General features: G+C 34.8%; 1 protein-coding gene across 9 annotated transcripts; it reads right to left on the bottom strand.

Annotated features, from left to right (window-relative positions):
• Positions 1–1,181: 1,181 nt before the first annotated feature.
• Positions 1,182–10,566, bottom strand: LOC140830648 (uncharacterized). Of its 9 annotated transcripts, none has more exons than XR_012117653.1 (6): positions 10,385–10,564; positions 5,657–5,710; positions 4,324–4,855; positions 2,753–3,594; positions 1,697–1,835; positions 1,182–1,637 (listed from the first exon to the last, which is right to left on the bottom strand). XR_012117653.1 is itself a non-coding variant. In XM_073194063.1 (4 exons), the coding sequence occupies exons 2-4, from the start codon at positions 5,669–5,671 to the stop codon at positions 2,621–2,623; spliced, it is 339 nt and encodes a 112-aa protein (XP_073050164.1). In that variant the 5' UTR covers positions 5,672–5,710; positions 10,385–10,566; the 3' UTR covers positions 2,065–2,620. The 9 variants fall into 9 exon arrangements, 1 of the variants encoding a protein (XP_073050164.1); XR_012117657.1 differs by having other exon boundaries at positions 2,753–2,818; positions 4,359–4,855; XR_012117656.1 differs by having other exon boundaries at positions 2,753–4,419; positions 4,706–4,766.
• Positions 10,567–12,273: the final 1,707 nt, after the last annotated feature.

Raw genomic sequence — 12,273 nt, 5'->3', positions numbered from 1 at the left:
TACTTTTTAATGTGAATATCGGTAGGATTGACCCGTCTCACAGATAAATATTTGTGAGACCGTCTCACAAGAGACTTACTCATAAATATGCTCGTGCATTTATATTGATTTTTAGTTTTATTTTCCGAAATATTTACTGAAATTCAAAAGTAAAGATTTGGAATTCAGCCTCGGATGTATCTATTTCCGTAGCTAATTTGATCGCTATTGTAGTTGTTAAGTCCTGTGTTTTTGGTAGTGAGTATTATTTTTAAGAATTTTCATATATTCACATATGATTATAAAAAATTAATTATGAGATAAAGTTGCACGATTTGCCTCGACAATGAATTTTATTCATTTCCAAAAATAAACAAAATATATATTTCATCTCCAGTAAATTTCTCAAAACCCAATTGTTTTCAAAGCGAAGTTAGGCAATATTGAAAACGAAAACCGAACATACCCTATATCTTGAAAGAGACCAGACCCACTGAAGAGGAGTTGTTTGATTCAAGAATAATATTTTAGGTAGGGAACCAAGTTGTATCGAACCAAGTATTCTGACAGGAAAAATACAATTTTTATAATGTACATTTGTTTTTATATAATTTTAATTTTTTATATTGTAAAATCTTAGTATTTATCCCATATATTTTTAATTTTGACAATTTTAATCATTTTTCTGACGTGACGTTGATGCAACACTTATATATGGTGTTGATGTGTGCAATATCACACCAATACTTCTTATTAAAAAAAAAGACTAAAATTGCCAAAAACAAAAGATATAAGACCAGGTTGGAACTGAACAACTTAAAAATAAATATATATTCTCTCCTGAAGCAACTTTAAACCAATAGGTGTACACAGACAGTTGAAGTAAGTAACCTTGGAGTAGAGTACAAGTCTGCCATCTGCAAAGTGGCACACAATAGACTGGCATTTCCTCGCACTACACCATGCCGAAACATTCATTTAACACGACATTTCTTGGATCAGGACCGAAACAAAGTTCATGTACAAATCGGAAGGCGATACCTGTTAAACTTCAGCACATTCAGAATTTCATATGGAACATCTTGAACCTTTCCCGTCTTCTCACATAAAATGTTGAAAATAAGCCAAAGTTCTAAACACATTGAAAACCATGTAAGCCAAAACAAGTCTGACATAGAGCAATGGGTTCTACAAAACCTACTAAAGCGCAAGAAACATCCAAAGGCCAACCTCTACAAGTAAGTACAAGAAAGTTGACAAAAATACAAGACATCAGAATTTCATGTAACCTTTGTTAATATAAATGCACAATGTCAATGATAAACTATAGTGATACACTAGAATAAAGCAGATTCTAAAATATCAAACTTAAAATCAAATGATCACAGAAATGTAACCATCTGATAGAACCAGCTCTTTTGTCTCAATCACTCAATCATTGCAGGAAGACTGGCAAGCAGCAATATGGACAGAAGTTGCAAACCAGCTATGAGTAAATTTAAGTTTACATTTGGTGTAATTGTGCTTCTTAGTAATCAATTAAAATAACCTATTTTGAATGATTTAGGATTAGGTTCATTCTTCCAAGCACCTCGCATAAGCCACGCATCATCAAAGTCGAAACCCTTTTCATGGTTTGCATTTGATTGCATCAGAATCTGGAAATCATAGAGATCAGTAGTTGAAGACATGGTAAGCTTCAGATTACTTACTTCACCTTCAATGGCAGATAGAACATCTGAGCTGTTCCCATCTCAATTTCACTGACACCAGAACCGTATACCACTCCACAAATAGAACATTTCCATCAAGTTTCTTGTCAGAGTTCCAGTTTTATCAGATATTATATACTCCACCTGTCGAAAGAACAGGCCAAAATGAACCAATCTAGATTTTACCAAGAGAAACTAACAAGCAGCAGAATCCAAAGTACAATTAAATGTTCACTAAAACATGAATTCATCATTTAGTTGCCATGTTTCAAAATTAAAGCTAGTGATTAACAAAATTTCCTCTTCAAATGGAAAGAGGTAATCAAGGAAAAACTCTAAATTGAGTGGACTGAATAAATTTAATCATCTGAAACAAAAGCAAGTCACTGAACATTAATGAAAAGCTGACACGGAAAATATAGCAGAGGAAACTAGTGTGAGTCCTACCTCGACGGAAACATATAGAGAGAAGGGAATGATAGGTTAATAGAGAGTAATCAGGGTAAAAAAAGTCAATATAGCAACCTGAGATACATTTATAAAAAACATGTATCAAAACTAGACAAGTGAAAAAACAGATTTCTCTCTTCACCACAAAGTTAATGTTAGGATCAAACTGCTTCTCCGAGCTGCCAAACCGCAAACCTGCCTATTGCTTTTAAAAAAACACACGCAGAAGAGAAAGCAAAACAGAGTAAGTATATGCTTGTCAAGTTTCTTTTTCAATGGGCTTCTTTTGGATGGAGTTTTCTTGGAATTCATCATAGCCTCAAACATACAATGGCCATCATTGAAATGCGAAACGAATACAAAAATGTGGGAAGGACAAGATTGAACACACGACAAATAGATTAAGACAACACACATATAAACACTGAGACATATCAAATATCACTTAAATAAAACTTAACAATCATCCATTGTTATTTCTATGTTAACGAAATGCCGTCGGCAAAAGGACATTCCAAGCAGCATTTGTCAGAAATGAAAAACAACTCAACTAGATAAATGAAAAGCAAATATATGAGAGCAATTTGTACAACATAGGTAAATTGAGGTACTTTTGTCTCATGCCCGGTAAATATGACTGCACCAACAATGTATTCGGTGTTTCCGAGATTACTTCCCTGGACACATGTAAAACAGGAGTTAAAATATGATGCAACAAAATAAAAGAAGGAACAAACAAGGAATAAAGAGCAAATTGAAAATTAGAATATAGTCATTAGAAAGTGATAGAAATCAAAAAAATATTTCTGGAATCTCACATATTATTAGAATTATATCATTGATGTGATTTTATTGTGATTTAGTTTGGAAAGATTTCCAAACACACACACATCTACATTTTCATCACATATATTCTGAAATCAGATGCGCTCTTCTTAAAATATAGCCATTCCAGCAAGCTCTATATCTCTCTTCTTTTAACATACAATTAATGCAGCAAACAGCTAGAGCAGATCACACAAAATTAAGGGTTGAGCTCAACTTAAAAACTGTTACAAAACAAAGCAAAATTACATATCGCCATAGGCGCGCAGAAGATATTGATCTGATAACATACCCGCAATAAAATTTGATTAGGACTGACAAGGTTTGTTTATTAACAATCATGTTTATGGTAAAAGTGTACAGCGAATTATTGGGTTGCATACATTGTATTTCATCTGCATTTAAAATGTAGATTCGATCAGAATATAAAGGAGATGCAACAAGAGATTATATATGTAGTCCTGTCCTATAATTTTTACATAACATCCAAGATTTAACAGGTTTTGGTACACCACAACAATCTGGCTCAGAAATTATTACACCAACAACCTAGACCCCATCAGGATTTGTGCTGGCAAGGAATAGAATACCAGCTGGAAAGGATTTATCTTGTTTTACTTACCTGCAACTGCAACCAGAAAACAGTCAATCATCCAACTTTCATGCAAAATCCAACAAGAATAGTTATGCATGTGGGATAGAATGATTAATTCAGCAGTCTAAAATATTGAAGTTCTAGAAAGGGTATCATGGTCATGAATCTTAAACAGTGTTAAGCTGTCGGTCCAAAGCCATCCCCCACATCTAGTTCCTTTGACTGATAGGTGCAAACCAAGAATCAAGTTCATGACTACCAGGCTTCATAAAATTTCATCCATCAAGTGTGAGTTTTAGCCACTGACACTTAAATATATTGATGCGTATCCACGATTCATCAAAATTATGTTTGACAACTATGAGCAATCTTAAGTTCATTGTCTAAGAATTTGAGCAGATTCATTATTACAAACAATGGGTGAACTTTTTCGAAAAAGCCTAATAGCAGCAACTAAACAGCTATATTCCCTCGTGTAATCTAAATTGCCGTAACTCACTCAACAGAATCCCAAGCGTATCTCCATCTACTGATGCGAATTACAAACCCTGATGTCGGTAATCCATTATCCAAAATGGCACCTCATAGGAGTTTCTGGCAATGCTACTTTCATATAGATAAGACAGGAGATTCACCAAGCTTACCACCAAGATAACAGCAATAACATTCAAAGCCAATGAAATCATTATAGACAGTTCAGAATAGACAGTACGGCACAAAAAAGGAGAAGAGATACAATAGAATTTAAACTACTCTAACAACATCTCCAATTGTAGCTTCTTCCATGGGATGCATACCCAGTTTTGAACTTCCAATACTTCTGTTGCAACACTTCTATGCATCTCCAACTTGTAGCTTCTTGTATCTCTCGTTAAGGAAGCACAAGGCTCAGCGGAAGCACATTTGTTATTGGACTTACACGACTGCATGTGAACAAAGAATTCATAAATGTGTCTACATTTAACAGGCATGTATCGAGATCCGTGATCAGAAGACCAGTTACCTAACTCCCATGTCATTATGCATACACACTCCAGAATTCTAAAGTTTCAGCTACTAATTAAACAATTCAAACAAATAAAGAACCAACGCACATATCAAAGAAGTAGAGATACTCGGTATTTTTAGGTATTGAACAGGATACATATCAGAAGAGCTTTCAGACTTACACACGAGTGTAGGCAAAGTCACTACTCTGGAGTCGTCTATAAGAACCAAGTTGATTCATTCCCATACAACTTTTCTAACCCAGAGTTGAAAACATCCGATAGACTTGAAGAACAAACACTTGTAGCTATATCACAACTAGGGATGTAAATGAACCAAACCGTTTGCGAGCTATTCGATAATAGGCTCGCGAGCTCGAGCTCGGCTCGTTTAGGTGGCTCGCAAACAAGATTTTGGAATGCTCAATAATACACTGATTTTTGTTTTTTTTAGCTCTTATTTGTGTCGTTTTGGTTATTTATGAATGAATTTACATTTTTACGTATGATTTAAAATTAGTTTACAAATATATTTAATTTTTAACAAGCTCGATTCAAACTCAAACTCGAGCTCAATTCTATGCTTATCGAGCTCGAAAACGAGACGAGCTCAAGCTAGGCTTGTTAAACATGTTAAACGAGCTATTAATGAATCAAGCTCGAGCCTGGTTTGATTAACTTGCTAAACGAGCTTTTAACGAGCCGAGCCGAGCCGAGCTCGAGCTTTTCTCGAGCCCAGTAATTTCAATACAAACCGAGCTCGAGCTGGATAATAGAAGCTCGAATCGAGCTCGAGCCTCAAACAATCTTAAACAAACCAAGTTCAAGTCTGATACTGTTTGATTTGGATCGTTTACATCCTAATCACAACCGAGTATAACCAATCACTTCTACACAGCATGAACATACATAAATTCGATATCAACTTACAGAAGGAAAAAAAATTGTCAACACATTGCCACCATTCGTTCCTGAAGTTGCAGAACAAAGAAATCATACATATATGATATACCAAATGGAAATTAAAAAAATATAATGATAAAAATACTCAAATTGTTCCATCTTTATTGAGTCCCTCACTAAGCTAAACTACTATTGAGGTGACATACCTGACTGGGGTACATGACAAGATTGATAACATGAGAAAGTAGAGATTAGCCACCCTGTTAGCAGAAATTAAACAAGGGAATATCAGGTAAAACCAGTGAGTAAAACTGACATCATACACACAAAATTTCGCAAAAATAGGTCTCATATTTCTAGTTCAGCTATGATCTTTCACTGACTAGCTAGGGTTCATAAATCCTAAAAGCCACCTGGTTACATTCGTCTATAAGTCTTATAACTCTCACAATCTTCTGGCTAAAATGCAACAAATACAAGTGATTAGTTGAATTGACTTTTTCAACAGTTAAGAAACCCAGAATTCAAACTTTCTCAAGCACATATATCTCAAAATAATAATTTTATCTTTCTATTATCGGTTATCCGTAGATGACAACGTAAAATTGGCAAGTCAGACAACTAGTTTAATCTAAATTCTTCTCCCAGATATTTTTCTGATGACAGCAACATATTAGGACATCTCCAACCCATCTCTATTTTGGAGGAAATCTCCAAAATAGAGTATGGGTTGGTGCTCCAACCCAACTCCAAATGCAATCTCCATTTTAGAGACTGCAACAGTGATCTTCTATTTTTGGAGGATCACTATTCATTTGAAGATCAATATAGAGATTCCACCAAATTACTGAAATGTCATCATAACAATTGCAATATAGTCCTTTTGAAATTTTTTTTAAGAAAGTATCATTGTTCTTGATCGACGAATGACTTGAAAAAGAAAAGATCGACCAACACACAAACTTGGTCGACTCACACACTCACACTTAGGTCGACCAAAGCACCAACCAAAACATGGACTTTGGTCGACCAAAGCACATAGCATGTGCTTTGGTCGACCAAAGCATACCATGGTCGACTAAAGCAAGATACTTTCTTGCTTTGGTCGACCAAGATAAAGTTTGGAAGTCGGTCGGTTTTGTTGATCAAATGTTGTTTTAATTTTTTAATGAATTAATTATAATTTATTATTTATAATAGTTATCAAATGGAACTAGTGAACAATTTAATGACAAAGAAATACATAACACAATTTATTACAAACACTTATTATCGACTTAATTTAAATTGATAAACATGTGATATTTTTAGACGTAAAAACGTAGATAATACTAAAAGTGACGTATCACCAACAATAAAAAAAACACACACACAACAACAATAAAGATAAACATATTTTTAGTTCATTGCAATAATGAGAGTAAATTAGTACGGTGGAAGGTCGGACTCGGATGGTGAAGTTCCTCCGAGGAACTCCCCAAACGGTGTAGAATTCCCGTCAGAGCCATCCGCCGTCTCCATTCTTTTATGCCAAATTTTTTGTTGTTCTTTTATCAAGTATGCACGAACTGATTCATCAACGCACATAGGGTTCATCCTTAGTATTTTATTTTCTTCTTTAAAAGCCATTATCGCATTCCTTTGTTTCTCAATATCAATGAGTTGTTGTCGATGTACCTCAGCATTCTCCATCACAGCCACCATTTTCTCAGTACATTTGGCCATGGTGGAGATGTCCTTCAAGTGTTCTTCAGTAGCTTTTCTTTTGGCCTTGTCCTTTTTTATGCCAATTGGACGCAGAGAACTCCCTCCTGACGGATTATCTTCATCCAGGTTTATAGCAAACCCAGATAGCCCTGTAGAATCGGGTGTCGGTGATTCGGTGTTGGGAGAATAGTCAGACTGGGATGAGTCGATACTCCCGTGGTTTGGTATGAAATTAGGTAAAATAGCGTTTGATGACCTAAACTTTTCTTGGTCCTTAAGCAAAGACCATACATGATCCAACCGCCAAGTCGACCCAGCTGATTGCTTAAATAAGGCTTTTGCTTGATCCAACTATAATAAGATATGAATTGTATCATAGTCACATAAAGTAAAAAAATATAGTTTCACAGAAATATGATCAAAAAAATTAATTACTCACAATGTCTTTCTCAGAAGCACCACTTGGACGGCTAAGTTCCACCTGGCTAACACATGAACTAAAGTTTTGGACAATCTTGTTTATGTTGAACCAGCGACATTGGAGGGCCTTAGTACTTCGAGGCTCTGTTGAGTTACCAGCGAGTTGTTCGTTGTATGTGGCTGCCACTCGTGACCATAACCTATCGCGTGATTGGTTTATACCAATTATTGGATTTTGGGATATATCAAGATAAGCCATCACTAGTAGTTTGTCCTCCTCGATTGAGAAGGCAGCACCACATTTAGATGAAGTCATTTGATTGTAAATAATTATTCAATTTGTAGGAGTGGTCTCAATGATTCGTATGATGCTTCAATTTATAGCCAAAACATTTTGATAAAAAATCTGGATCAACGGTCTCAATTAAAATTAAATCTGATCTAAAGGTGTGTATTGAAAGAACTTTATTTTAAATGTACAATGCATCTCTGACATATTATAGAGTTTCTTTATTAGATGACAGCAACTAGACAACCCATCACATGGCTTTGATTTGAAATGCACAACTCGTGACAGCTAGTATATAGACAATAGTGGGCTATTGAGTTGTCTCCGATTGTGACTAGACACCACTAGACAACCTATCACATGGCTTTTATTTGAAATGCATCTCAGTTTGCTTTATTGAAATACACAATCCGTGACAAAAAAAAATGAGTTGGCTTTTATTCCATATAATATTAAAATTAAATTAAAATATCTAACATAACTAAACTAATAAGTGTCACCACTTATTTAAAGACCAGTGACTTCTTGATAATTTACTCAACTTGCTCAAAAATGAATTTTCATGAAGGAGGTCCTTCAAGTTTTTCTTTCTATGCGTCCTCGTCGTCATCTGACGACGAAGATCAACCTAGTGCCAACATACAGAATGAGTTGAATCGCATTGACGAACAACAAATGGTTTTAAGCCAGCTCATAAACAGTGCTACCGTTGTCTCCAATTACTTCGAAGAAAGTGATAATTTGCACCGTCGAGGCTCGATCACTAGCCATGTTGTGATTAATCGAGACAGATTAGCTGCCGAACAACGCTTGTACAATGACTATTTTTCTGAGTCTCCAATGTACAATGAATCAATGTTCAAGAGACGTTTTCGAATGTCTCGTCGGTTATTCTTGCGAATTATGGAATCAGTTCAACAACATGACAATTACTTCGTACAGAAAGTAGATGCGTTGGGGAGGCCCGGGTTGTCTCCATACCAGAAGATAACAGCTGCAATGCGTATCTTAGCATAGGGTATGGCGGCAGATTCAACGGATGAGTATATTAAAATCGGGGAGTCTACTGCGATTGAAAGTTTAAAAAGATTTTGTCGGGCTGTGGTGGAGGTTTTTGGTGACTGGTATCTTCGGTCTCCAAATGCTGAGGACATTGAAAGGATTCTCCTTATTGGAAAACAACGTGGATTCCCGAGGATGCTAGGAAGCCTAGATTGTATGCATTGGAAGTGAAAAAACTGTCCAACAGGTTGGGCTGGACAATATGCTGGTCGTAGCGGAAAACCAACCATCATTTTGGAGGCCGTAGCAGATTATGAGTTGTGGATATGGCATGCATACTTTGGTTTGCCAGGTTCAAACAATGGCATTAATGTGTTATCAAAATCTCATATTTTTGTTAATTTGGCCAATGGTGTAGCTCCCCCTGCTAACTATGTCATACAAGGAAAAGAATACACCATGGGATACTACCTAGCAGATGGTATATATCCAAAGTGGGCTACTCTAGTGCAAACAATCCACAATCCACAAGGTCCAAAGAAGAAATATTTTGCACCGCGACAAGAAAGTTGTAGAAAAGATGTTGAACGAGCATTTGGAGTATTGCAATCAAAGTGGGCGATAATCACTGGACCTGCACGAGTTTGGAGCAAACAAGTGCTGCATGATATCATGACAACATGAATTATAATGCATAATATGATTATTGAAGACGAAAGAGAATTGAATGTGTCAGTCACAGATTATCGCGAGTCACCCATCCCAGATGTTGAAATGGCACGTGATGAGCATGTCCGATTTCAAGAGTTTCTTGCACGCCATCGTAAAATAAAAGATAAATCGGCTCACAATGCACTCCGAGATGCTCTTATTGACCATTTGTGGGAGGAGTACAGTAATTCGGAATATTAGTATTTTTAATGGTCAATTTGTGTGTTGTTCTTTAAATCATGTGTCGTTTATGTTTGTCTTGATTTATATTTTATGTCTGTTTGATGAATGTTGTCTTTTGTTTGCAATTTGATGACAAAATAAATGTATTGTTTTAAATAAACGAGTCGAATACACATGTAGTTGTGTTATGTTTAGCGAATTAATTAAGTTTAGTTAAATAATACATTATGATATTAAGTAATTATATATATGTGTGTGTATTTGAAATGAAATAAATTAGAGAAACGAAATATTTGGTAAGATTTAAAAGATATGGGTTGAAAATGAAATAAATTGAAAAAATAGAGTATTTCTTAATATTTAAAAGAAACAGGTTGAAAATGAAATAAATTAAAGAAATAGAGTATTTGGTAATATTTAGAGGATATGGGTTGGAGAAGGTTTTTAAAAATAGAGATCATGAATCTCTATTTTAGAGGATAGAGGATGAAAAATAGATGATATGGGTTGGAGATGACCTTAGAGAATATTTCTCAAGAAAAGATTACAACTCCGGCAACTATGCAAAGCCCTAAGATACCATCAATATTCACATTGTATTCATCGTATTGAGGTTACTTACCAGCTCAAATAGCCCCTTTGGTAAAAATGTCAAAACATCATACTTCATAGTTGACACAGAATTACCCTGACAAAACAATTATGGCACTAATCAAACAATGAAATTCTAGAAACCTTTTTTCATCGAATGAAGATGGATTTACTGAATGAAAATTTTAAAAAACAAACATGAATTTCAAATATTATTGATGCATGACCTTCGATCCACCAGCGCGGATCCTACAGGTTCAAAAGGTGGCTTCCGTCATGTAACACTTTATTCCGCAAGTTCAAGAGGTGATTCTCATGCACGTACCGGTTCTGATATCATTCAATCACGTCTCGATCCCGGACTCGCGCCTGCATAACTGCACAATGAATCTCTATAATAACTACTTCGTATTCGTCTACGCTTTGTAAGACGTACACGTATTATGCAAAAATGAAATTTCAGAACTTGAGGAGCAACGACCAGATCCTTTCGCCTCCTGCCAGATTCTCCCTTTGATGATTTAAGAAACATATTCTCAAATAAGAATTCTTGAGAAATATAAAGCTACTGGACGCCATGTGACATGGATTTAATATTATATTTTCACTGAGAATTTTTCTTCCTTTTTTAAATGGAAGAGAAGCCTGCATGATGTGAATCCAGGTAATTCGAATGCTTGCCGCATCGGAGCAAACATTTAATCAAACGAGGAACTCAGACCAATACTTCAACCACCGAGAGTTGGTCTGAATTCCTCCGCACGGTGTTATAAATCTGTTGAGATTGGAACTTGAGTTTCAATGTGACAATCCATCCTCCGCAGCAACAAAATTATACAGATGTTGAAATGAAATGAAACCAGGGGCCCCGATTTATCCTTTCTTCCACGCTGAAGTTAGTATTTATTGCTTCATTAATGAGACATTAAGAATATTATTCATATAATATACACGTTTTAGAAGAAACTAAATACACCACATGTCATTTTAGTCATCGTTTGATTTGTTGGATGAGATAATTCATTAATATTAGTGCACCGATGTATATGTTACATGCTTGTATGTTTTTTTTTTTATAATTCATTTGGTTTATATTTAAATGAGGATCAAAATATAATTACAAAAAATAATGAAAGACTACAATGTAATTTTGATATATAATTTAAAAAAAAAAGAATAAAAAAATAATCTCGATAAGAATTGAACATATAACTTAATTTTTAAGAAACAATGACGTTGTCCGCTGAATTGACTTATATTAAAGTTTTAACATTTTATTAATATATATAATTATGACACTAAAGTTAGTTATTCTAAATGTCTCAAAATTAATCGAATAGTATATATATTTGAATAATATGATGAGTTATAACTTTAGTCATTTGCAAAACGTGAGCTAAATATTAAATAAAATAAATATGTATAATTAATTAATTTCTCATCTTTCACAACAAATGAGGAAACAAGGATTGTTGACTATGTAACAACCGGTTTATTTCATCCTACCCATGTGGGTATTGTCCCCATGATAGGATAAATGATCAAGATTTGTCCATTCATATATAAGACCCACTTTTTTTTTTGAAATTGTATATGTAGCAATATCTTACCCGTTAAAGTGAAGTGAAAGTAGTGCCCACATAGATAGGATCTCATTAACCGTAACAACCCATCCACAATTTTAGGCTATAAAATTTTTAGGCTTTCCATTTTACTATGTTTTCTTTCATCAAAATAAGAATATTTCTTAAACAAATGTGTAAGATGTAATCAATGCCTCGAAAGTGCAGTCACATCATTAGCAAATTGTTATTTGAATTTTTGGTGAGGCAAAAAAATGATGGTGGGTTCAAAGTCCAGTTGTGGATAATGGATCCGGGTACACCTGAGTTGTCCATATATTGGAAACTGAATTATTGG

This window comes from Primulina eburnea, chromosome 4, assembly GCF_022965805.1.
Source record: "Primulina eburnea isolate SZY01 chromosome 4, ASM2296580v1, whole genome shotgun sequence".
In the NCBI taxonomy this organism is placed as follows: Eukaryota; Viridiplantae; Streptophyta; class Magnoliopsida; order Lamiales; family Gesneriaceae; genus Primulina; species Primulina eburnea.
Note: the sequence above shows the minus strand (reverse complement) of the source record. Positions and strands in the feature narration are given on the sequence as shown.

What these genes read in the sequence shown, in the direction of transcription:
- LOC140830648 (XM_073194063.1), bottom strand. An exon ending in TATTGGAAGTTCAAAACTGG is followed by an intron (nt 2,819 to 4,358) that starts GTATGCATCCCA and finishes ACATGTGTCCAG; the next exon opens with GGAAGTAATCTCGGAAACAC.